General features: G+C 37.4%; 3 protein-coding genes across 6 annotated transcripts in view; 1 reads left to right on the top strand and 2 right to left on the bottom strand.

Annotated features, from left to right (window-relative positions):
• Positions 1–13929, bottom strand: part of ppp2r5a (protein phosphatase 2, regulatory subunit B', alpha isoform) — a 34576-nt gene extending 20647 nt beyond the window's left edge. For all 4 annotated transcript variants that reach the window (XM_079831857.1, XM_079831855.1, XM_079831854.1 and 1 more), the window contains exons 1-4: positions 13279–13929; positions 3304–3500; positions 3081–3182; positions 1166–1258 (exon numbers count right to left, since the gene is read on the bottom strand). In XM_079831857.1, coding sequence (XP_079687983.1) covers positions 1166–1258; positions 3081–3182; positions 3304–3500; positions 13279–13435 — 549 coding nt within the window. In that variant the 5' untranslated portion in view covers positions 13436–13929. The remainder of the gene's footprint in view (positions 1–1165; positions 1259–3080; positions 3183–3303; positions 3501–13278) is intronic.
• A 61-nt stretch (positions 13930–13990) lies between these two features.
• Positions 13991–24125, bottom strand: dtl (denticleless E3 ubiquitin protein ligase homolog). Its single transcript, XM_079831017.1, has 15 exons — positions 24023–24125; positions 23823–23948; positions 23633–23725; positions 23487–23548; positions 22620–22740; positions 22036–22101; positions 21848–21948; positions 20147–20220; positions 19864–19967; positions 19687–19791; positions 19447–19559; positions 19254–19343; positions 19032–19170; positions 16339–16940; positions 13991–15317 (listed from the first exon to the last, which is right to left on the bottom strand). Exons 1-15 carry the CDS (start codon positions 24075–24077, stop codon positions 15201–15203), a joined length of 1968 nt encoding a protein of 655 aa, XP_079687143.1. The 5' UTR covers positions 24078–24125; the 3' UTR covers positions 13991–15200.
• Positions 24126–24912: 787 nt separating this feature from the next.
• Positions 24913–27556, top strand: part of ints7 (integrator complex subunit 7) — a 29161-nt gene continuing 26517 nt past the window's right edge. Inside the window, exons 1-4 of the mRNA XM_079830505.1 lie at positions 24913–25140; positions 25316–25445; positions 25650–25796; positions 25960–26097. Coding sequence (XP_079686631.1) covers positions 25047–25140; positions 25316–25445; positions 25650–25796; positions 25960–26097 — 509 coding nt within the window. The 5' untranslated portion in view covers positions 24913–25046. The remainder of the gene's footprint in view (positions 25141–25315; positions 25446–25649; positions 25797–25959; positions 26098–27556) is intronic.

The following is a 27556-nucleotide window of genomic DNA, read 5'->3' as shown; positions in this document are numbered from 1 at the left end:
TTAGCCCCGCCCAAAAACTCCACAATTCAGTACTACACAGTTCACAGTCTTTGTAACGTGTTTCAGCAATACATTTCTAACATTTATGTGTTTAGAAACAAATCTCAGAATTACCTTTACAGGGACTTTGAGTTTAAGGACTATATGTAGAATTCAGAAACCCTTGTTATTAGCGACACAGATGGCCATTATGTGAACTGCAGCTAGCAACTTATTGTTTGATTCAAGTGATTCAAGGCACCAATATAATCATAGCGAGGTTCTTTTTCGTTTTTCGATTGGAAAGAAGTTCGAAATACCTTTGCAGCGATTTACTGTTAACGAACATCGCGATACAGTCCACGCTGCTGGGAGTGACGTTTAGATTAATAAGTAAATATGTGCTGCATGCTTTCCTCTCAATAATTAACAAAATTAACGCATAAAAGAAAATGAAAACAGCTGTAAAGAAAGCATCTGATTATAGCGATGTGAATATGTTTGCACCAGCTCTGCAATTCACCGGCATCATATCGACGGACGAGGTAATTCAAAATGACAATGTTGTGATTATTTTGATTATAAAGTATGTTTGAGACTATAGACTATATAGATCTGGCTATGTGGGACTATAGTTTGAATGAACACCTTTTCTGTGCATGACACATTGATATTGCAGTATAGAATGGCTCTTTCGGCATTATCCTAAACATTGTATAAGCATTCATTTCATGTATCATTGAACATAAGAGGCTAAACGTCACATCCTTTTGTTTTTCCCGGCAAAAATGACCCCCCGAGTCCTTCACATAAAAATCAGTCTACATGCTTTCATAGACAACATAGGAAGTCGGGGAAGGTCTCGTTTTTTTTTTAAAGTTACGTTACAAGCGGTTCACACATTGGGAATGAAAAAAGTGATTAATACATGAACAATTTTATATATAGCACTTTTCAATCAATCAATGTTTATTTATAGAGCACATTTAAATACAACCAAGGCTGACCAAAGTGCTTTATAAAGTATAAAAAAAAAACTTTTATATATTTAATACTTAATACTTGATGCAATATTGCATCAGGTAAATGTATCTTGTTTTAAGAATTTTTTGATTTCTTTACTGCTCCTTAAAATTTTTTGGTGTATTATATTTGTAATTCATGAATTAATATAAAGCACATATACCTGTAGCACAAACTTCTGGTCAATGTAACGTTTGGCAGTACTTGGCTGGAAGTCTGGATTTTCTAGGAATCGAAGGAAAAACTCGTACACCAACTGAAAAAAGACAAAAAGACACAATTGAATGCTTCCAGCATGCATAAACAGATATTAGAACATATTAGGGATGGCCGATAAAATAGTAACGCTAATTAATTGATATTATTTTCCTCTATAAAATTATAACAAAAGTTCGATAAATATTTGATATAATGTTTATATTGCGCCAAAAGTGGAACGAAACAGCGCTACTCATTTGATCTAGGGCCACAGCATTAAGCTACAGCATTTGTATTTATATTAAAATGTATTTAGGCTACTGTTTTCATACAAATACCATAGAAATCAAATATTAACATTTTACCATGGTAGTGAGGTGCTATATGCGTGGTTTTAGAATGGTTAGAGTGGAAGACCACTGGTTAATTTTAATAAAAGTAGAGTCCCAACTCAAACAGTCAGAATTATGTAAGTTACCTTATTTGGGTTGTTACAATTTTTATAGATGTTACTATTTTTGTTAATGAACATAAATCATCCCAACTCAAGCAACTGCTACTGTCACTCAACTCAAGCTACTGTGAAATGTTCATTCCTAAGAGACAAAACATGAAATATTAGTAATATTGCAGCCTGCACTGCAAATTGTGATGAAGATTTGTGTCAAACTCTGGCAACACAAACCGGTTTCATGGTTTGAAACATCACCTGTTAGAACATGCAGAAAGAAACGAAGAACGCATTTTTTCTATTAACTCTTTCCCTGCCAACAAATGTTTCGTTATTTGTGAGAAAACTCTTCCCCACCAAACACAGAATTTTCTGTGTTTCCACTGTTATACACTAGGGGTGTCCACTGTTTTACCCACTGTTTCCAGGGGTTTCAAGCAATCATATGTAAGCAGGGGCACATGTAAAATAACGTGATCATCATTATTAAATATCATATAAATCAAGACTGCTTAATGTTATTGAATGAAATGTCAACCCAGGACGAGCTATAGGACTGTGCAGTCGGGGTGTTGATGGACTCGATCTACTCCATCAGTGTTTGATCATCGCTCTGAATCTGATCTGGATGTAGTCTTTGACAAAAACGTGATTTTCTCAGCTTTTTGTTCAAAATGTTGCTTTTTTTATGAAACTTACCCATATTTAAGTGTTGATAAAAAAGGAATGCAGAATAAAACAGTTTTTCGTTTAAAAGCAGAGGGTCTGCTCTTTCTTTTGATATATTGCATGCTCAGATATTCATACAACAAAAGATTTTTGTGAAAATGATCACAACCCTGGCGGTGTCAGGTCAATTTCTTAAAAAATAAAATAAAAAAAAAACCCCGGCGTAGAAAGAGTTAAGAACAAAAGACACAAAGTGTTCAAGAAGTTTCAAAGTGTTAAAGAACTATTTTTTTTTTATGTTCTAAATTTGTGAAATGTTCATCTATTTGGCAATTGTTTGTCAGTTTTTGACCATAAAGAATAGTTTAAAAATACAATTAACTTTCTGGTTGCTACAATTTTCAATCACGGTGAAAAAAGCTCCCTTTAAACTTGAAAGAAAAAAGATTTGACATGTATTGTGATAATTATCTCTATATATAAACTGAAATGAAAAATGTTATCATGATATTTTTCTTTGGCCATAACATATAGCTTAAAAAAACAAACATTCAAATCAACAAAATGAATGTAATGTAATGAATATACATAAATTATATTCTCTATAACCTTAACAAAATGCTGGTCTTATACAGCAAGTCTTAAAGTTGACGCATTTAATTTATTTACACACTATGCTCTCTATGAGGTAAATTAAAAACAATGAAAAAAAATAAAAAAAAGAGCCATAAAAATGTCAGAGCATCAGGCTACAGCTAACCTGCATGTGAGGCCAGGAGGCTTCTAGAGTGGGTTCATCTTCTTCTGGGTCAAAGTCTGGGTTTTCACTGGGTGGAAGCGTTCTGAAAACATTTGTGCTAACCTGTAAACAGAAACAATTTGCACTTTGCTTTGACTATAGATCACCAAGGAAGAGATGATTATTTTTGCTAAAAACAAATAAATTAATTTTAAAGGTTGGTGGACATCACATGAATGCTGACCATGATGGTGATCTCAGGGTAGACAGGCTCCACCAGAACGCCTCTGTTAGTGGACACATAATCCACGAGTTCACTAAGAGTGGCCCGTTTGGTCTCTTTACTCTTTAGGTCCGTCACCGTGTCGTAGAAGTCGAACATTACGCTGCACTGCTGTAGTTTCTGCATGAACAGCGCATGCTGCTCTGTGGAAGATGCATCTGAAACAATGAAGAAATCAGTTATTTATTTATTCTCCTGTGCTGTCCAATTCAATAAATCAACAATTTTATACACAAATGAGATCAATGGAAAGCAAAGCAAAGAAAAAAAAATCAAAAGGAAAGCAAAACGTAAAAGAAAGCAAAGCAAAACAAAACACAAAACAAAAATAAAAGCAAGGTAAAGCAAAACACAAAAACAAAAAAATCTAAGCAAAACAAAAAGAAAACAAAAACAAAAAGCAAAGCACAGAAAAAAAACAAAAAAGCTAAACAAAAAGCAAAACAAAACAAAACAAAGCAAAGCACAAAAAGCTAACAACAAAAAAAAACATTAAGTAAAACAACAAAAACATATGATGTTATGAACAGAGATGTTATGCTTTAAGGCCAATTCACACCACACCGACAGACGGCAACAGACACTTTGTCAGGTTTAACCCTTTTATCAGTGCGTACCCCTGTCAGAGTATGTCAGAGCTTGTTTTTGCCGATTGAACATGCAGAATCTGAAATAGAATGTCTGAGAAGAGACGTGCTGTAATCTGGTGACTGTCGGCGTTGGTGTGAATTGGCCTTTAAAGTACATGATACTAAATGATCAAAAATATCTGGACACTTCCTCAGATTTGGCCCTTTAAATTTCAATGAAGACAAGCCTGGTTATAATGATGTTCTTACCGGAATATGGTAACATAACATAAATATTAATCCTTTTATTTCGACTAGACCAAATAAAATTTCTTTGATTCAATTACATTTTAAAAAAGCATTTACACTTGATATTTAAATCAACTTGAAATAACATTGTTGCTATAGAGAAAGCACATGCGTGCATTGCCTTTGGTATCTTATAGTCCAATTATCTTTGAGTGTGGAGTGTGTACATCCACTGAGCTTTCTAAATGTTTGTGTTAAATAAACTCAGGGTGAACTCCTCATAATATATTTATTTTATAATAAATATAACATACATTTTAGCACTCGTGCCATTGGCCTCGCTCCGTTCCCATGGCCCTTCGTCCCCTCCCTGCTTGCCTCAACGTTTTTATGCGCATTTCTAGAATTTATGAGCATCTTGCCATTTCCACCCATGTGTTTTTATGCGATATCCCAAAATTTGCATAAAAATAAGTGGATGGAAACATAATGTCACTGCTTGCTTCTTGTAGAGAAACAACACAGTAAATCAAGCAACAAGAAGAAACAGGTCCACATGCATCCCGTGTGTGCAGAAAAGAAAAACAAATCTCCACAATTAAAATGATTAAAGGTTACATGCATAATTTTATCATGACTTTTCATATGGCTCCAGAACATAGTGTATGAGTCATATGCCTTTATGGTCCCCAATCCACGTTCGTTCCTCATACGTTTCATATGTTGCTCTATCCTATCGCCTGCGAACCCTGGGCTACCGAAGTTCCTAGAAGTACTTTGAAGGATCTTATCTTACATAAGACACTATAATACCAGTGACCTCAGCTGGGTGAGTGACACATGAAGCGGTCACCCATAAAACTGGTTGCATTACTGCAGCATTTATTAAGGGTTAAAGCTTACTATCATCCATTCTCTCAATCCATCAAAACCACTTTACCACAATTCTACAAATGTATAATATATCTTCTTTGAAATGTAAGTGTCACAGGCTATACACTTAATTTTAAGCTTTGATGGTCTATTCTCACATGGACTATGGAATCTTGACTGTAATATAGTAAATACAACCCATGTCGATTACAAACACTGTGTACACCAATAATATATCAACAGTGCTCTATAAATACCAGAAGGACATTTAGTTGACCTAAACTTTGACCATGAACAGCAAATCATTCGTAAGCCCTGACATTTGTGGCTCCATGATCAGAATATTGGCTCAAAATGCTTCAGCAAAAATCCCTGTGCATTGTAAAAATGACCAATACAGGACATAGGAGGTTCACAAAATAAAAGTACTATGGTATCATAGTTTTTTGGACATGCACACTGTTCAAAAGTTAATACATTTTTTATTCAACAATGATGGACTGCATTTATATATAGCGAAAAACAGATTAGCTTATAACGCTAGTATATGGGGCATATAATAAGTAAAATTAAATCGCTATAGTTAATACCACTAACAAGGCTCAAAATAGCCTCACACTAACATATAGGTAGCATAATGAGGGTCCCTACATGCAAACCGAAGCATTGAGAGCTTTGTAAGTGTACAAACAGTTTAATAAGAAGATACTTTAAAAAGACAGTACATTACGCGTATACAGACAGGAGCCATCTTGGAAAACAGTCTCGACAAGTCGAGCCACGAACGCTGTGCTAAGTGATGAACTGTGACTTGGAATCTCATATGGTCCGTTGTTTCCGGAAGAAAGCACTGAACGCAACAGAGAAAATAAATAAATAAAAATAATTTAAAAAAAACTGAACGCAACAGAGACTAGTGCTTCCAAAGGATACACACTAAAGAGATGGCGAATTATTCAACCGTGGCTCGACTTGTCAAGACTGTTTTCCAAGATGGCTCCTGTCTATATACGCGTAATGTACTGTCTTTATAAAGTATCTTCTTATTAAACTGTTTGTACACTTACAAAGTTCTCAATGCTTCGGAATCGTTAAAATTCAAACAACACCCAACACTAACAACAATACAGGTTAAAAAAAGTCCATTTTGTCACCTAAAGTTTTTCTTTCGTTGCTCTTTTTATACTGTATTTATTACTGTCACAGTTTATCTGCTCCAGGCTTCTGTAAACTTCATTTCGAGATGTTTTTTTACACTCAGAGATGATTTAACAGTGAGAGGACACCAGTGGAAGCCACTCGCACTCGAGCTGGAGGGGTTCTAACAACACAACCCCACTGCTGCTCTATTAATACACCTTATGCAACCGATCTGAATGCCAGTGGCCCTGTCTTTCCCAGACCACTTCTGCTCACTGTATTCACCACAAAATGGTGCCAAGTGACCATATAAAATCGAGTGAACATCAGAAACGTTTTCATTGATTGCCTTACTTTTATTTGTCCTCACGCACGCAGGCAAGAACACACATAGGATGAGTCATTGAATTTGCTGAAGTTCCCATCGACACCCCGGGCGACGTGTGGTTGCCATGACTACATGGCCCGTCCCTGGAGAGTTAAAATGTCAGTATAAAACAACTGTACGTTTTTGTTGCAGTCATGAGTGTTCTTAACAGATCACTCATCTTTCTTTTGGCTCATTAGAAATTTCAATGCATCGATGCATAGGAACTACATTTGAATTTACTTCGTAACCATTAAAAAAAAGTATATTCTATAGTATCAATATAATTAGTATGAATAAAAGTTGTCGTTTTACCGCACTAGAGTGGTGCAAGTATGGTGTCTCTTTGTAGGCCAACCAGCAGTTAGCATCACACTGGTTCCCTCAACAAAAACCCAATAGAAATGTTTCATAGGCTTTTGGATTAGCACAAAAAACAAGCTCTGTGATCAACAAAAGTTCATGATACTTGTACATTTTGTCCATCAAGATAATGTTCACAGATGAACACGACTTTTATGAAATATGAAGCCTTGATGCAGTCGCCAGAAGTAAAAAAGCTAATGGTAGGCTATACACAAACTACACCACAGTACCACGACTTTCACCACCACCAAGCTTCCAACAACTCTTTCAGTTTTTATCTTTAAAAGCATTTCCCGGAAAAGTTTGAGTTAGAATAGTTTAAAAGAGCACAACAAGGCTGTTAAGTCAAGTCACCTTTATTTATATAGCGCTTTTAACAATAGAGATTGTTTCAAAGTAGCGTTACAGTGATAATAGGAAATTAATGGCAGAGAGATTGTTTTGGGTGCATCAACTCTAGAAAAAAGTTATTGTCCAGCTAAAGTACGCTTTTGATTGATTAATTTCCGTTGTAAAAAAATCATTTGTTATTTACTTTGGGGCCACTTACACGACGCCATTTTCAACCAAAATTGAAAACTCTCAACGCGTTCCGGGCACTCATCCACACGGCAACAGAGCCCGGCGGTTAGAGAATGCAAACCTTGAAACAGGTTTTGAAACAATACCGTTATCATCTTTGTGTAAACTAAACTCTGGGCTCCTGGTAATAACTAGGATATCAAAGTCCACTAAAGGAGGAAGAATGTTTTCATTTTTGGCACCTAAACTATGGAATAGCCTTCCTAATAATGTTCGGGGCTCAGACTCACTCCTCCAGTTTAAATCTAGATTAAAGATCTCTTTAGCCAAGCATTCACAGAATGCATCTCATAACCTTGTACTCCAGTTATATCAGTGCACATGATTGTCTTTGCTTAATGCCTTGAACAGAAGCTACACTAATTATTTTACTGTTCTGTTTTATCTCGGGACGCCCATCCCGAGGTAACTAGAGAGTCTGTCAGCTCCAGTCTGGATCCAGCCCCTCATAAAGACTGCAGATGACCAACACCTGTGAAGGGACGACTCAACTCCTGCGAGGACTTCAGATGACGCAGCTCTGCATCAACACGCACACATGCTCATTTCTATATACCCTAATCATTAACAACATGTATTCTTATTTCACTTATTCCTGTCCCTTAATTTAATTATTATATTGATTAATAATACATTGTTAGCTAATCTGTGTGCTTTGTATATGTGCATTTCTGAAATACATAACATGGACAAATCACTTTAAAGCTACACTGTGTACATTTTTTTGTTTATTCTTAGCTAAAAACACTTAGTTCTTTCAAAAATATATGTGCTCATTAATGTATATTTACTTCTTTCAAGTAATAAAGTATTCTCGTAAGTTTATAATATGCCATTGAAAATACATACGGGTAAGGGGTTCGAATGCGGGTCGCCATGTTGCCCCTCCATCTTGAAAGTACATTAGCCAAAGAGGGACATACCCGTGAATTCAAGCTTCGCCTTTCGCGTTTTAACACTCAATGGCACCATGTCGAATGTGGACGAGGTTGAACTTGAAGCCATGTTAATCTTGGACTAAATAGGCCACCGTAGGAGTTAAAACAAAATCGGAATTGAGAGGAACAGAAACTAAAATTCACTGGATGGTCATATACAAGTTCACCACTAGATGGGGGAAAATCTCACACAGTGTAGCTTTAAATTGTAATGTAGACGCATGATTTTCTGTGACGCTGCTTTGAAACGATATGTATTGTGAAAAGCGCTACAAATAAATGAGAACTGAATTCAACTTTAAAAAAACGTGAATCAGTGAGATCGGTGACGGCATGTGTGCGCAGGCGCGTAGTTTTTCATTTACAAAATGACTGACAAATTACTTGTCTGGCACGCATTATGCAGCGTTTTGAGTCATTTCCGATCATTTTGTTAACTTTTTTATCTACAGAGGGAAAGTGAAGTGAAGGAGGCAAGGGCGTAGATTTGGTTTGAATATTGGGGGGGGTTGATCATTGGTATGCTGCCTGTTTTTTAAAAAATTATTATTTTATGTGTATTGTTATTGGATTATCTATCTATCCCATCCATCCATCCATCCATCCATCTTTGGTAACTTGTTATACTGATAGTTATAGCTAAATTAAATACATTGCAATTGATTAGCTAGCTAAAATATATGTGGTGTGTACTTAGCTATTAGGCCTACACAATATTCTCATACCTCATTCTCAGTACATGCTTTATTTTTATTTTTTTGCATCCCTCTCTGCCCAGCAGTTAAATATAGTCCGCTGTGCAGCGCTTCTCTTCTTTTTTGGCGCTAACCATAGACTGTAAAAAAATATGGACGTAGTGTCCGTGACGTCACCCATAGGATTCTGATGAGCCGTTCTGAAGCGCAAAGTATGGACGAGATGGCCGTTGCCATCTTGGCAGCGCGTCACTCCCGGATAACAGAACATGGGCAAAAAGGCGGGACGTGGGTGGTGCTTAAGTGACGCGATGCCTAACAGACAGCAGATAAATGGCTATCCACCTGTCACTCGAAGTGGCCACGCCCTTAATTATGCTTTTAATTACGCCCTTTAATGCTTTATATAATGTAAATGAATGAGTTATAAAAATAAAAAAATCACCCCCTTAACAGTTGTCATGAAGGGCAAAGCCGTATAGACCAAAACCACAATTTGTACCAGGCTGTACATGTTTTATTCAGCTGTAAAGTTGGCCATTTTAACATGGGGCTCAATGAGATTCTGCTCCCTTCTGGAGCCTGTCTCTAGCGGCCAGTCGATGAATTGCAGTTTAAGGCACTTCCGTATTGGCTTCAAGAGAAACCGCGGGTGGTTCCCGCTTGCCGCTAACGTTACCCGTGTGCTCTCCCATTCAAACACCACTCGCGTTGTTTTGGTGAAAGTGCAACTCATTGGTTGGGCGTTACCAATCGGTTCAATGGAGGGGGAGTATTTTTTGTCTGATTTATTATGACAAACTCATATTTGATTAGGAACAAAATTATTGTTACAAAATTAATGAATTCTACATATTTTTCATTTGATCTACTGTGATTTTCATGTTGAAATATTGGGGGGGGGATGTAACTGATGGATTTGAATATTGGGGGGGGGGGGGGGGGGGGGTTACCTCCCCCCCCATCCCCCCATAAACTACGCCCCTGGCCTGGAAGGAGTTCTTCACAGGGGAGAGTCAAGCACTGTCTCTGCTGACACTTCAGGGCTGCATTGTGGTCGTGTCTAGGCACAACCTGAATCCGACAGACTACCTTGGGATAAAAAAAAAAACGCGAACTGAGCTTACCTGTTCGGCATAATGACGTTTAATGTCCCGACAGCATCTGTAATACCATTTAGCCACTTGTTGCCTTTCTCAAGACACGTAACCGCTTTTAAAAAAAGCATGAGTGGGGTAATACTGATGTATTTTATGTCGTAGAAAAAAACATGAAAGTGTCTTGAACTTGTGTTAACCACACACCTTATTTCAGGCATTTAACCAAAATCCCATTGATTTTGGGATGATGGAACCGAAAGTGCTAAAATGCGAAATAGTTTCCGCGTTTTGGCCAACAAAGTTATTTCATACCTGCACCACTCTATTCTCAAATTCAGTGAGTCAGTAAGTTGTTGAACAGAGAACTGCTTGTGACTGGTGAATGATTCATTCAGACAGGTTTTGTGAACTGGTTCAACCAATGGATTGAAAAGAACTTTGTGCCTTTTACATTAAAAATATTTGTTTTTAATTGATTTTTAGATGATTGAACTCCGAATAAAAACTTTGCCATCATTAAAATGACCAACTCAAGTACAGGCTCTGACAAAACAGACATGACATTTTAAAGGGTTAGTTAACCCAAAAATGAAAATGATGTTAATTACTTAACCTCATGTCGTTCCAAACCTGTAAGAATTTTTGTTCATCTTCAGAAAAACGTTGACGATTCAAAAAGTTCATAAAGCGATCGTAGAACTAATCCATATGAATCTAGCAGTTTAATCAAAATGTTCTAAAGAGACACAACTGGTTATGATGAACAGATTGAATTTAGGCTTTTATTCACATATAAACATTGACCATCAAACATAAACAGAAGCTCAACTGTGCTTTACGCACAAGAACAAACCTCTTGTAGAAGCTCAAACGTGCTGCGTAACACCAGAATTAACTTCATTGGTTCTCAATGAAGCTCAAACGTGCTGCGTAACACGAGAACGAACCTCATTGGTTCTTGCGGAAGTTCAAACGTGCTGCGTAACACATGAATTAACCTCATTGGTTCTCACTGAGGCTCAAACGTGCTGCATAACACGAGAATGAACCTCATTGGTTCTCACTGAAGCTCAAATGTGCTGCGTAACACACTAATTAACTTCAATGGTTCCCGCTGAAGCTCAAACGTGCTGCGCAACACACGAATTAACCTCATTGGTTCTCACTGAAGCTCAAACGTGCTGCGTAACACACGAATTAACCTCAATGGTTCTTGCTGAAGCTCAAACGTGCTGCGCAACACACGAATGAACCTCATTGGTTCTCACTGAAGCTCAAACGTGCTGCGTAACACACGAATGAACCTCATTGGTTCTCACTGAAGCTCAAACGTGCTACGTTACACATGAATGAACCGCATTGGTTCTCACTGAAGCTCAAACGTGCTGCGTAACACGTGAATGAACCGCATTGGTTCTCACTGAAGCTCAAACGTGCTGCGTAACACACAAATTAACCTCATTGGTTCTCACTGAAGCTCAAACGTGCTGCGTAACACGTGAATGAACCTCATTGGTTCTCACTGAAGCTCAAACGTGCTGCGTAACACACGAATGAACCTCATTGGTTCTCACTGAAGCTCAAATGTGCTACGTTACACATGAATGAACCTCATTGGTTCTTGCAGAAGCGCAAACGTGCTGCTTAACACACGAATGAACCTCATTGGTTCTTGTGGAAGCTCAAACGTGCTACGTTACACATGAATGAACCTCATTGGTTCTTGTGGAAGCTCAAACGTGCTGCGTAACACACAAATGAACCTCATTGGTTCTCGCAGAAGCGCAAACGTGCTGCGTAACACGTGTTAACTTAAGTTTCCGTTTATCACAACTGATGTTCGCTGATCAATGTTTTTGTGAATAAAAGCCTAAATTCAATCTGTTCATCATTTAAAATGGTCGAGTCTCTTCAGAATTTTTTTACTAAACCGCTCAATTCATATGGATTAGTTTTACATCTCTTTATGAACTTTTTGAAGCGTCTAAGTGGTAGGTGTGTAGCTGTCAATGAAAGCTCTCAGATTTCATCAAAAAGATCTTCATTTGTGTTCTGAAGATGAACAAAAGTCTTGCGGGTTTGGAACAACATGAGGGATTAGGAATTGATTAAAGAATTTTCAATTTTGGGTAAACTAACCCTTTAAAAAAATCCTATACATTTTCCATAGGGGAAATGACTTTTACCATCAGCCTGCATTATTTTGTTTAATTTTTTTTTCTTTAAATAATCATGTTTAACAGTGAAACTCCTGGTGAAAAAATACATTACCCATGATTCTGCTAATAAATCCACCTATCAGAACACCAAAAAAAAAAAAAAAAAAAGCCCAATTTAATGTTTTAGCCCCTGTCCACTCCCATGAAGCTATGTGAATTAAGTAATAGAGTAGTAGTAATAATTTTGAATATGACGTTCACAATGCTTCTTGGGATTCGTGGGATTTCCTTCATTAAAGCTATAACAGTCTTGTACCTTTGCCTTTTTGTCCAATTTTCAAATACTTTTTTGCTTCAAATTAAAGTTTGTAATGTTGTGAATTTAACCTTGGTTATAGGATCGGCTTATAACTCTTTAACGAAGCCTTTCAAAATCCCTATGGGAAAAAAATACTTCTGGAACCAAGGCCAACCGAAAAAGTGGGCGGGCATTGATGCACTTTATTGACAGATTTACAGAACTGACAGCCACGTGACTTTCAAAGGCACAAAACGAGGTCAGGAAATGTGGGAAACCACAGGTTGGGCCATGAAATAAAGATGCTTCCCTTGATAATGTTGACAATTAGTGCTTACAGTTTACACCCAAACACACACGATGAGTCTCCCAGCAGACAGTTATGGGCCTGCTGTAAATGCTTCACTTGAGGCTTATCAGAATTACAAATAGGTAACTTTCAGGTGTGCTTTATTATAGTTTATGTTTTTTATCTATTACTTTTTTTAAAGCATTTTAGTAGCTTAGGCGCCCATGACACCACAATGCAGTCTAGGTAGGCAGCTCACTAGAGTTTGAGACGGAGCCTGAGAGTCTATTTACAGCGTTTTATCCTCTTACCTTTGAGCTGCGGGAGCGCCGAGATCTCCGGAGGCGCAGGCCTGCTGCTGTTCGCCGCAAACTGAGACGAGCCCTGACAAATCCTCTGTCTTTGAGCCTTCCTCACCGATTTCCGCGTGAATCCATCCACTTTCTCGGATGCAGATATCGCCGACATTTCCAAAGCAGGTCTATCCAATGAGCTGCGTTTACAGTGTCTGTATGTGCCCTAAATGTTTTCTATTCTGACTGACATCCCATTGATCGTGCTGTACATCAAACTCACGAGACCCCATCTAATGACACGCACTGTCGAGCCACTCATGAAGGCTGCATGTTCTCCCAAAAATCCACATGTATCCTCCGATGAAAATTTGGTGACGTGTGAATGTAAAAACGTAGTCAATGATAGATTTGTATCATGCTGAAATGTTTAAACAAGACCGCTTCAATAAACCTGTTACTCCACGAAACACAATTTAAACTCAGACGACATACATTCAAAACACCGAGTCATGAGTATCCAGTCGCTTGGCACAAGCTCCATGTATTACCGAAGCGAGCAAAGAGTTTAATGCGAATCAGCCGGGCCGTAAAATTCCTCGGATCCGCTGAACTTCATTCAGCTGCTGTTGCGCCTCACTGGGGTCTAAAAATAAAACCCCGTGGCGCGCTTGAGAGACAGAGTAGTCATCCAATGAACGTTCGCGAAGACAGTAAGCCCCGCCTCTTGACCAATCAGATTCTGGTTTTAATGATATTTCGGGAAATACAAGTCAGGAGGAGGTTCTGTATCCTTGAACTCAGATGAAAACAGGCAACAAATATCAACAAACGTTAAACCACTCAAAATAATAAATATACAAAAAGCGTGCAGAGAAGTACATCATGTCAACAAGAACGCACAAAATAACAGTAAGTAAGAGTTTGTGAGACTTGTAGCCTAGTTAAACGAGTCAGTTAAAGGGACGTTCACCCCAAAATTAACTTGAAATACAAAAGTAAAAAAAAAAAAAAGGGAGGGGGGGGGGTGTTGAGAGATAATGTTATTGATTCACCAGTCAACCTTCACGTCATTGTTTTTTTTTTTTTTTTTTACTGTCGTTTTATATAACATCTTCACAAAGAATAAAAGGCACATGGGTTTAACAGTTTCATTTGTAGGTGAATAAACAATTTATGTATACAGAATGGTATATTTTGAAAATGGGTTATAGTTAAAACTGAACTTAAATCCAAAAGCCGAATACAAGCAAAACAAGAACAAGTAGGATCAAAAACACAGACGTGAACTATCAGGTTAAGTCACATTCCAGACAAACCTGCGCATCATGTAAAGGACTATACAGTACAATGTAAAAGTGTTTAAATCATTTTGAAACTCACTGTAATATTGATATTCAATAACTAAAAGGCACTGAACTAATTGGAAATGGATTAGTTATGTAAAGTGCTGCTTTACAATCAATATAGGAGCTCTGAAAATGTGACCTACATTTAAGGACAGACAAGCTTGAATAAGCACCTTTGGAAAGCTTAAAAAAAAATATGAAGTTCAAACAATACGCTTATTAGGTTTATGTAGAATTTTGTATAAAAGCAAATGCTTTAAAAATGCTTGTTAAATCGAGTAAAGTGTCTATTTTCAATGCATCACAGATAAATGTGGACGCTTTAGAGAATATGTAGAGTTAAATCAAGGTGTCAAATGACTTCATCTAGTTGTTCACAAATGATTATAAATTTGACCCTTCACTAGGAAATGAAACTTGTAAATATTAAAAAAAAAGTACAACTAGATAAAATATATACACATCACATACATAAATAAAAGTGGTATCTGCATATTTATTCTTGGTTTGATACTTTTGTCTAAAGAAAACACAGACTTAAACTGTAGATGTGTCATATGATAGACACTTTAATCTCTCCCCACACAATATTCAGTCTTGGGTTCTTTTCATAAAGTAGCTAGAGATTTTTTTCATAGGTCTGGAGGGTGATGCTTTCTTGGTTGGCAGTGGAGAGACAACTCTTATGGGACGCGGTGATACTGCTGCCTAAAAAAGAAAAAAGAAGTTACGATTTTAGAGAACAATTTAGAACTACTAAAAACAATATGGATCTGGAAGTAAAAGTCCTATTTTGGGTGTGTTTACACTTGGCAAATGAATTCTGGTGCAATTGTTTGGTTCGAGAGGTTGAATTTGAATAAGTGGGAGCCATGCCATCTGAACCCTGGTGTGCACCAAACAAGCGGACAGAGACTAGGGCTGTGCGATATGCACAAATTGATTTCGTATCTTTAGGTTTACTGTTAAAAATGACAATGAACACAAGCAAACCAGGGCTAAAAGTATCATTTTCTTTTTTTGGTCCGGACCGAAAAAAACCCAAGTGTGAACACACCCTTACTGCCTCCATAGATAGAAGAAGAAAAAAAAAAGAAAAAAAATTCATCAACGTGTAAACTTCCAGAGACCTATTGAACAATGAGCTTCAAAAGTTTCTTCTTTAAGATGTATATTTATATTTTTTATTTTATTAAATATTTCTACAGCTCACCAAGAAAAGGTTTACCTTTTTAAATTCATTAAAAATCATTTTAAAATCAAACTTATTCCCATGATAAAAAGCTGAATTTTCAAAATGAGCAGGAAATATGCCGATCTCTTTGTGCTGCTTCATATTTTTTATATTCATATTTTTGTGGAAACTGATATACAGTTCTTTTCAGGATTATCTGATAAATAGAACGTTCAAAAGAACGGCATTTATTTGAAATAGTTAAGATTTGATTATTTATTGCATCCTTGCTGAATAGTATTAATATATTTCAATAAAAGCTACTGTACATAAATCAATAGATTTAACAATTGTATCCTTGTTTGATCATGTCATGTGCAATGCATCTTGGGATATGTAGTTATTTGCCACAAAGACTGCAATTCATACAATCAGTTGGTTTGTTTGATTCATGGCTTTGAATGCTATTAAAAATGCAGGATCCAAGAGCACTATAAAATCAGACAATAGTTTTTTCACTTTTTCAAAGTAATGTATTTTCATGCATCTACTCACTGGAGCGCTGTGTGTTCTTGCATCGTGCCGTTTGCTGCTGCCATTCGGGCTTTTGGGTTGGGTCGATCCTTTAAATCTCTGGCTGATCACAGATAGCCAATCAGTCCTTCTCGGAGAGCTGTTCTCTTTGCCAGTGCCAACTTGAGTCAAGCAGAGCCTCTCATCTGTTTGCAAACTGAATAGGTCACCTTTCTCCTCAGAACACTTCTCTGCGCTCACCGAACTCCTGCTCCTCTTTACGCTGGGATACAATTCAGACACCCCATCACTCTCCTCTCCCAAACCAGATCTAGCACAATCACCCGTTTCCAGTCGTCGCTTTGCACGGCGTTCCGAGGATGGGCCCTGGAGGACAGGAGTGAGCACCTTACGAAGAGATGATGTACCAAGGTGACCTGGGGAACTGCTGCGGCTGAACCATTGCTGGATAGACGAGGGGATTTTAGGGCTGCTGAGCTTGGCTGAAGGTGCAGAAGTGTTTGATGGGAGGGGTAAATCAGCACCCATAGGGGCACAAGCAGCAGGCTGGGGTGAAGCCAGAGAGACGACCCTCTCCGAACCAGGACTTTTGGCTGGAGTGAGCTCAACAGGGCTGTAACAGCCTGAGAAGACAAATGATAACGCATAAGTACCAATTTAAACTCATCAAGAAACCAAAATTTTAATTATGAATTTATAAGAATGCACTACCAGTCAAAAGTTATTAGAAGTAAATTCATATTTTTAAGAGGTCTTATGCTCTTTAAGCCTGCATTTGTTTGATCAAAAATACAGTAAAAAAATAAAATACAGTTTTCTATATTACAGTTTTAAATTAGATGCACCAATGTATAGGCCATTGATATTTATAGGTCAATTTTTTTATCAATTTGCACCCATCGGCTATAGCATGAAAAAGTCTGATATAACAAACCAATGGTTTATTATTTAACTGTGTGAAGGCACTGAGCTGTATTATGTCTGTTGCATAATCCAAGATTATAATGTAATATTCCTGCTGCGCTGCTGTCTGCGTTTTAATGTTAATCAAACACCAAAATACAAAAAATAAATAGTTCACTACTCTAAATTTCACTCACTACTAAATTTCACAAGGATTCGTTCCCGTGATGTGGAAAACACAGGCAAATCCAGTCATAAAAACAGAATTTACTGCATAATGCGGAATGTCACGGAATTTGTCCAAATTTTGATGAATAAATAAAACATAGGTCAGTACACTTAAATCAAATCACGATATATACTAGTGTCTGTGAATATTAAGCTGCAAAAAGACTGTTTAAATATGAACCCTGGATGTCTCTGTGTGAATGAATGTCGCAGACACGCGGTTTCATTTACCTTCAAGTCCCTGTAAAGTCAAAACTAAACATGTGTTCGGAGTTTCTCACACCACAGATAAATGTGTTATTAACCACCCAGCCAAATTTGAATCATTAAAAAATCCGCCAAGTACATAAAATAGCTTATCAAAAACTTGAAAAAATGAGCAGCATTCTCTGCTCTCAAACGCTGGGGGTGTGTCCGCTGTTGGCGCCGAAACCAAGCCCACTCACGGGAAAGCTGCCGTGGCACAGAAGACAACACTCACTGATCACGACCGTCTATGATCACGACGCACCAGATGTCGGCGGGACGGGAGGACTAAGGCCTGGGCGGGGGACAGTCGGTTCTGCAGCGGATTATCAGTGAATCCCAGTTGTCTCCAGTGAAAGTTTGTAAAACGATCCGGTGTATTGTCACTGCAGACTCAGAGGCAGGCGTCGGTGGCTGTTCACAAAATGAATCCACCTTTTCTTGATCATCATGTTTGTTTTGTAAGCTGTTTTGTAAGTTGTAGACTATAGTAACTAACAGTACTGACAGTAACTCGCGATCGAGCGGGCAAACTGATGCGAATGTGCTCTAGTTATGATCGTGTTAGGGGAGGAGCAAGGCTCGGTGGCTCCAGTGCGTCATCGAGCCACCGTTTTAGCCCCGCCCAGAAAATCCTGAACACAGCAACGGTAAAAAACTGTTTAACGGTATAACTTCTGAATTCAGTACTACATAGTTCAGTCTTTGTAATTTGTTTCAGCAATACATTTCTAACATTTGTAATGTTTAGAAAAAAAATCTCAGAATTGCCTTTACAGGGACTTTAACAAAGTAATTGTGACAGAAATATATTAATGTTGTACAGTAGAATTTAGCTACATCTCAATTTAATAATAATAAATGCATTTAATTTATACAGTGAGGAATATGCAGTGTTATTAAACATTTGTTCACTTTATTTCTTTACCTGGAAACTGTTAAACTACCATTTAAAACATGATCAAAACACTATATATTTTAATGACAATTTCAAATAAGAGAGCAAGTGATAGATATCGCTATCGGCCAATAATTGTTTTTTAAAATCGGTATCGGCCCCAAAAAATCCTATCGGAGCATCCCTATTTTATATGTAATTTATTCCTGTGAAAATGTACTTTGCCATCACAGGAATAAATTATATTTTTAAATGTATTAAAATAGAAACAGTTATTTTAAGTTAGAATAATATTTCACAATATTACCATTTTACTGTATTTTTAATCGAATAAATGTCACCTTAATGAGTGCGAAAGAACATTAAAAAATGTTATTCTAATTATTCCTAATTATTCCAAGCATTCAATGGGTTACATTTTATGCAAAAAAAACCCTACCAGGTGTTCTGGTTGGTGACTGGACTTTACGAAGTGTCCAGCCTACGATGTTTGTGTCTCGGTTCGACGAGTTCTCTCCATCTGGTCTGCGGTTTAGGCGCCAAATCCTAACAGTGTTGTCATCTGAACAGGAAGCGATCTGCAGAGAAAGTGGATATGGATATTACAAAACAATATAAAACTTTTAATGACTGTCCATACTTCCAGATTAAAAGTGCTAACCTTGGTGAAATCAGTGGGGCACCAGGCCACTGATGTGACTTCCTGGCTATGGCCCTGAAGCATCATGGGAGCTTGCTTTGGTTCTGAAATCTGAAACAAAAGCAATCAAACTTTGTGTGCAGACAGTGACCACAGGTGTGCTCAGGCAGACTTTAATTCACTTAGATTTCTAATCATCTGGGTTATTCATTACCTTCCATATGTAAGCATGATGGTCACTCGAACCACTGGCCAGGAACTGATCATCTGGGCTGACACTGGACTTCACATAAAACGAGGAGTTACTGTGGCCACTGAATACAGCAACTGTGAAAGACCAAATGTAAAAGCTCAGTCTCATACTGCATTAGCCTATAATGATATTTTTTTTACATGCCTAACAAAAACAGGCAGGAAAACTATTATAACAGTCAAGTACTAAATCATACATTACCTGGAGTGGTTTTCAAACCACTGATATTGAACATGTAGATATTGTCATCTGTGCAGTTGGAGAACAGTCTGGAGCCAGTAGAGTCCAGTGACAGACCAGAATAACCTGCAGAGCAAAGTGTCAGTGAGAAACTCAAATGCTAATAACTAAAGCTCTAAGTGGACACGAGATGTGTACCTAGTTTGCGTGTGCAGGAGCCTGGGTAAGGATAGGTCTGTAGAGGGAGGGGGTTGTGGTAATACGCAGTGTAGTTCTTCCGCAAATCCCACATTTTAATGATCCTATGATGCGATCAGAATGTTATTGGGAAAGTTCATCTTGACACAGCATTTAAATTATAGTTAGAAATTAAATTTAAAAGTGAGACTATTATTGTATGACATCCACAAAAAGTTCAGAATCATGTATAATATAACAAGCAATAAGAAGAAATCTGTACAATACTGCATTGGGGACTCACCCGTCTACTGCTCCAGAGGAGATGAGCTTGTTCTCGTCGCAGAACAAAACCACTGTTACACCCTGCTGGGAGTCCTAAAGACGGAAGAAAAAACCCCAGTTGAATTATCAAAAATAAATAAATAAATAACTTGTTGCATTACGTTTAAGAAAACAAAACAAAAAAAAAAACAGATGGGATGTGCGATATTGACAAAAAAAAATAACATCTTGATATTTTCTAGGATATTGTTGATAATGATTATTAGACAATATATTGCAGAGTGCGTTATTGTGCTTGTACCCTGGCAGGTTTAGGACTGCTGTGGACAACTGACTCCTAAAGTTTTTGTTATTCATATTCTGTGTGAAGATTAGGGCTGTGCAATTAATTGTATTTCGAATTTGATTTTTAATTTGGCTTCCAACGATTATGAAAATAAGATCATCAAGGTAAATGATTATTGTGCCGCTGACGCATTCCGTCCAGCGCACCATTTCCTTCACAGCGGCACGCTTTCCAGGGCTCTAGAGTGAGACCAATTTGGTCGCACATGCGGCCAAAATTTGTAAGGGTGCGACTAAAATTTTTCCCAGGTCGCATCGGTGCACCTAACATCCTGGCATCCGCTGCCTTTCCGTCTCCTTTGACGGAACTCTCCATACATACATACACATATAAATACATATATTATGTTGTGTCCTTTACATAATATGTATGAATGTATATGGAGCGTGATAAAAAGGTGACCTTGAAATTATGGCGTTAAAGGGAAAAATTGGGGTGCACCTAAATTTTGTGCTGGTGCACCTAAATTAAAAAAGTTAGGCGCACCAGTGCAACCAAGGCAAAAAGTTAGTCTGCCCTGCTTTCATTCCTCCCTAAGCCAAACTTAAGATCCAAATCAGCCGAATAAAAGGCAGGGTGCACACTCTGCGAGTTCAGACACTCAACGTGAGATATTGCACATGCTATGAGTCAGCTAACTTTATAATCGAGTCAAAGCAGCTGGTACACAGCACAAGAGTTTTCGCGCTAAACACAGAGACTGGAGCTTTCAATGTTGCAGCTATTTTTGGATAGGAAAAAGAAAGAAAAAAAATGTGCGCAAATGATTTGTTGAAAAGCAGAGAACAGCAGCCTTTCAACAGAAACAACCAGAGAGTGGGAAAAGTGCAGGTGTGTGCGCATGCGTGCCGTGTATGCGCACGCTCTATGGTTGCAGCCACTGAGCTATAGCTAACACCCGATTTAGCCTATGTGATGTGGTTGTGTATGATTTGGCAATACGGAACAGCCTATACACTGTTGAAAATCGGGCAGACTGCCCAAATTTTTTAAACGCGTTTAAAAATTATCGAGAGGTCGTGAGGTGCTTGTAACGTGCTCGGCCCGGCTCGTAATTCCTCTCACATGCTCTTAGCCATGACCATACAAGCATCAACTCATACAACAGCAAAAACCACAGTGTATGCCCGGCTTTAATGAGTGATGTAAAATGTACTCTACTATTGTTAAACTTTTCCCCCTCCGCTCATATTGTAATATCCATTTGTCTGTATTATGAGCGTGTTGTAGGTCTGTGTTTTAATGGTTGTCGTCACCCCTCTACACTGAACACTCCAACTTTTCCACAGCTTTACATGCCCATTTGTAAATTTGTAAGGGGGGGGGGGGGGGGGGGGGGGTCATGACACTTTAATGTCAGGTTGTTTGACTCACCACAGGGGGCGCCATCCCACGTCTCTTCTTTGTTTGAGGTGTGTATCTTTCAGGTTTCATATGGGCACCGCTGATCTGTTTTACTTGCCTGTAGAAACCATCTGTGATGGATGAAAACATTTTTGGTGAGCTTTAGAAAACAGTGACTGCCCTATTATTAAGAGTTGGTGGTCAGAATAATAAAGCACCTTTTTTACTGCATCTTGTATCCCAAATCTTTATGTTCCCATCTCTGCCTCCAGTGCTAAACACAGCTGTAACGAGAGAAACCATTAAAAAAAAAAAAAAAAAACATTTCTGCAAAAAAAAAATAGCAGTAGCAAGTATGCAGTGGACATTACTTCATGTCTACCATTCAGTGTTATTTTAGTATTATTTATATACAGTTGTAATATTTATTCATATTTTGAATTGGCTAAGTTATAAACAATAGTGATGTATCATCCTACATTGCAGCTTTAAATCAGATATCTTACAAAACAAAAATATTTTGTAATTTTAACCTGATTTTGCACAAGTACGCCATAATTATTGGCTGATCAATTAATGCTTCAAGAAAGATGTTACAAAAGGTTGATACTACAGTATCTGGTTAGTGCCACACTGGAAATGGGAGGTGAAATTGAGTGCACTGCATTATGGGTTACAGTTCAGTATACTGCACATGGCAAAAGTAGTACGTCATTCAAATATTTCATGCACACAATTTGAATTATGCATGGAGTACAATTTAAACAGTTGTAAGTCTTATATGATCATCATCAGTAGTTACCTCTCTCTTGCTTGGAAAAAGCCACCGATTTAACACTGCATTGATGTCCTTTAAAAGTTCCCAGCAGGTCACCAGTGATAACATCCCAAAGACGGGCGGTTTGGTCACCAGACGCTGTAACCTGTAAAATAATATTCCCATTTAAAGCAACGCTTATCATTTATAAAACAAAAATTACATATATATACATAAAAAAGTATTATTATTTTTTTCATAAATGATGGTTTCAGTGCTTCAGACTAAATTAAATCCTCTTTATTTATATAATATAATATAATATATATATATATATATATATAGTAATTTTTCTTAGTCCCGATGCTGACCTATCTATCATATATTTTATATATATATATATATATATATATATATATATATATATATATATATATATATATATATATATATATATATATATATATATATATATATATATATATATAAAAAAATATATGATAGATAGGTCAGCATCGGGACTAAGAAAAATTACTATATATATATATATATATATATAGTAATTTTTCTTAGTCCCGATGCTGACCTATCTATCATATATTTTTTTATATATATATATATATATATATATATATATATATATATATATATATATATATATATATATATATATATATATATATATATATATATATATATATATATATATTTTTTTTTTTTTTTTATATATATATATATATATATATATATATATATATATATATATATACATATACATATATACATATACATATATATATATATACACATACATATATATAATATTATATTATATATATAAAAAAAGAGAGGATTTAATTTAGTCTGAAGCACTGAAACCATCTTTATACAGAAGAATCATGCAAAACTCACCAAACTGTTTGTACCAGGAACCCATGCAATATCAAAAACAGCATTATCATGTGCCTGCCACTCTGCAAAACAAATGTTTAACAAATATGAGTGAGTTTTATTCTTTAAATAACTGGCTAGTCTTGAATCTAGGTAAACAAACCAACCTTTCAGGACAGAGCTCTGTTTTTCTTTAGTATTGAAGATGGTCACAACCCCTTCTTCGTTTGCAACAGCAAGACTGTTCTGTTGGCCAGGGGCTGAGCATTACAAATAAACCATCGAACAGTTTAGTCATTATACAATGGGTTTCTGACAACATTTGAGCTCATTGTGAATGTTTAATTAACTGTGTACCAGAGGAAAATGTGCATCCAAACGGTGGCACAGCAGCAGCTGAGACTCCATATGAAATGTGTTCATCCTGTCGAGCACACTGATATCCGTCCAGCAGAGAGGACAGCGGATAGTCCCGACGCTGACCTAAATATCAAAGCATGTCTGAGTAAAATGCGTGATAACATAGATTCCCATTGACATATCTAAATGGCACTCACCATTGCACCTTCTTTTTATAACCCCTCGATCAACAGCATGGTGAAAAAGAGTCATTGCTCCTGCCGGCCAGACGTTTAATTCAGAAGTGGTCGGTTTCCCGCGAACAATGAAAAAGCGGTGAAGACGAATTCCGCGCGAGAACGACGTTCTCTGTTCTGATTGGTCAATACACCAGAGTACCGGAACTGCTGGTTTACAACTGCTTGCCACCAGAGGCACGCTGTGGCCCGGGAGGTCCTAACATTACGCCTCATTTAAAACTTTTATTTATTTATTTATTAATTTATTTCTCGGATGCCTTAGTATCAAATACATAAATAAATCCCTAAGCATCTATTGTTTTCGAAAAATCGATTTGTTTCATTCAAATTTGACAACTGTTTATCACAGTTTATGGAAACCCATTTCAGCAACATAAAAACAACAACATGGTAAATCATAATTTATGATGACTTAAAAGCCGACATTATGACTAACTTATGAAAAGTTACTAGTCATAATTGTAATTTGGAAAAAAAAATAGTAATATTTTCTTCTTTTATGACATTATTTCGACATTTAATCTCATAAGTACGACTAGTAACTCTTTTGTGATTATGATTTACCAAAGCATGATTAGATTTTTTTTGTTGTTGGCTGAAATGCGTGTTGATACTGTTTAATAGAGGGGAAATCATTTGAATGTAACTTGCTATTTATGTTATTTATTTGTAAGACTGAAGATTCCTATTAAATAAATAAAGCAGAGCCAATATATATTTTTATAAACAGAGCCTAAGACCAATCAAAGTTCACGCCGACAGATAGGCCCCGCCCACTTCGGTACTCGGAACTCGGAACCGCCTCTTGCTGTTTTCGCTTCAACGGAAACTCGACGCAACATCCTATCCTGGCCACGTGACCTGCACTGCAGCCGGGTCACCCACTTCAAACTTCATGCACAGTCTATCTATTCTAACGAATAAAATATTGATTAAAACAGTATTTCTTTCTACATTATTCGCAATCTTATAATATCTAATAATGTCGCTCTCCGCAGCGCGTTCGTTTCTGTCGGAGGCTGCCTACGGTGAGCAGGAGCTGGACGCCAATTCAGCACTGATGGAGCTTGATAAAGGTGCTTCTTTATAAACACCTCACAGTCACACGCGTGCATGAATGTGTGTTTTGATTAAAATATGCTCACCTTTTATATATGATAACGCAGTAAGTGTTTACTTTCAGAGAGAATGAAATAGATATCCTGCCAATGTAACGAAAACAGTCCTATTGTTATTTTTGCACAACTAAAGGTTTAAGGTCTTGTAAACTGGGCGAGCAGTGTGAAGCCGTGGTCCTTTTCCCCAAACTCTTTCAGAAGTATCCCTTTCCCATCCTCATCAACTCAGCCTTCCTGAAACTGGCAGACATCTTTAGACTTGGGTAATTGTGCACATTCACTAAAATCATTAGCTTTAAGGCTGTCTATATACAGCTATTACCTGGCTGAAACACTTCATGTGATTTGTGAAATATTTCTGAATAATGACAGTTGTTTATAATAACACAATGCAACTGATCTTCTTAGCTGTGCTCTTGTTCAGTCTTGGTTATGAAAAGTTCTGAATCTATAAATTGTCAAATTAGGAACAACTTCCTGCGACTCTGTGTGCTGAAGGTCACACAGCTGAGCGAGAAACACCTGGAGAAGATTCTGAATGTGGATGAGTTTGTCAAAAGAGTGTTTTCCGTCATCCATAGCAATGATCCTGTTGCTAGAGCAATAACTCTCAGGTACTTTTATTTTGTTTTACAAAAGTCATATGTTTGTTGTCAGCTTCCTACTAATGTTTAAATCAATTTCTGTTATCAATTATTCTGTCAAAGACCATGCATGGAAAATGTGAGTGTACAAACTGTGTCAATATATGTTTTTGAGTCTTGTGCATTTTGACAGGATGTTGGGAAGCTTAGCCTCCATTATTCCAGAGAGAAAAAATGCCCACCACAGCATCCGGCAAAGTCTGGACTCTCATGATAATGTCGAAGTTGAGGCGGCTATTTTTGCAGCTGCTAGTTTCTCATCACACTCTAAGTAAGTGAAAACCGGCTTCATGCCACATAAATTATAACTTACATGACAATACTATTTTGGTCAGGTACTAGTTCATTATTGGCAAAATACTAAAATGAATTTAGAAGCTTTTAGTGTGGAAATTTCTTTGAAATGTGAATATTTATATAAATTGTCTATATTTAGGTAATATTTCATTTGAAGAGTGGAACAACAAAGATAAGAAATATATAAAAAGTAAAAAAGCTGTTACAAGAAGATGGTTTAAGACATAGCCACCAACAGTGTAGTAATAAATATATATTACTCAATCTATTAATTTTTATTTAAAAACCCAAAGATAATTTTTTTAAATTTAATAAATGGACCGAACACATCAAACCCATACGATTAGACTTTTATTGAACATGGTCTGTAAGTTAGTTATTTTAAAAGTTAAGGAATAAGCCCCCTGGTTATATTATGATTAGCTATTATAAATATGATGGCATGCATATCTGGTAACGTTTCGGTTACTAACGTAACCTCGGTTCCCTAAGATGAGGGAACGAGTATTGCGTTTTGCTAAAACGCTATGGGGGAATTCCTTTCCTCGAGATTTTGAAGCAAATTTTTATCCAAAAATACCATGTACACGCAGTGCAGCTGAACAACTCTCAGCAGGAAGCAGCTGCGTGCTGATTGGCTGTGCCGCTGCAACTGCAGCAACCTATGGCGAGACTGTGGGGCGGGACGGACCAATCAGGTCCTTCTAAACTCCCGCCACAAGGGGCAACAGAATTTGCATAGCCAAGGGTATATAAGACCCCGTCTCGCAAGGTTAGTCAGGTTAATCGACTGAAGCGACTCCTGAGCAAGTAAGCAAGCACGGCAAGCAAAACGCAATACTCGTTCCCTCATCTTAGGGAACCGAGGTTACGTTAGTAACCGAAACGTTCCCTTACGAGAGTACTCTCGTATTGCGTTTTGCTAAAACGCTATGGGGGACCAATGCAAAACGCCATGCTTGCTTAACGGCTCTAACGCCGACGACACCAAACCCAGGCCAACCTAGGTGGGCCCGAAATATGATATCAAGAAGTCCCAAAATGAGCCAGACCTGAGTCGGGCCCTTCATGAGAATGTACACGATATACGTGTAATAATATAATGTATAGACCAGACATAGTCGGGCCAGGAATGATAAATGGCCAGATAATTCGAGCCGTATAAGGAATGTGCTATGACTTATACAATATTTAACCCAGACCGGCCTTTTCGAGCCTTAAGGGGTTAAGTCTGTACACAGCAAGAAGCCCAGCCTATAAGGCCAGGACATCTAAATTATAAATCTGATAAAAGTGGACGGGGAGGCCTAGCCTGCCGCCGCACAGATATCATTCAGAGAAATGCCAGTAGACCAAGCCCACGAAGAGGTCATGCCTCAAGTAGAATGGGCTTTGATGCCTAAATGGCAGCTGAGGTCTTTAGACTTATAAGC

The sequence above is a fragment of the Gobio gobio genome (genome assembly GCF_949357685.1).
Source record: "Gobio gobio genome assembly, chromosome: 12".
Lineage (NCBI taxonomy): Eukaryota > Metazoa > Chordata > Actinopteri > Cypriniformes > Gobionidae > Gobio > Gobio gobio.
Note: the sequence above shows the minus strand (reverse complement) of the source record. Positions and strands in the feature narration are given on the sequence as shown.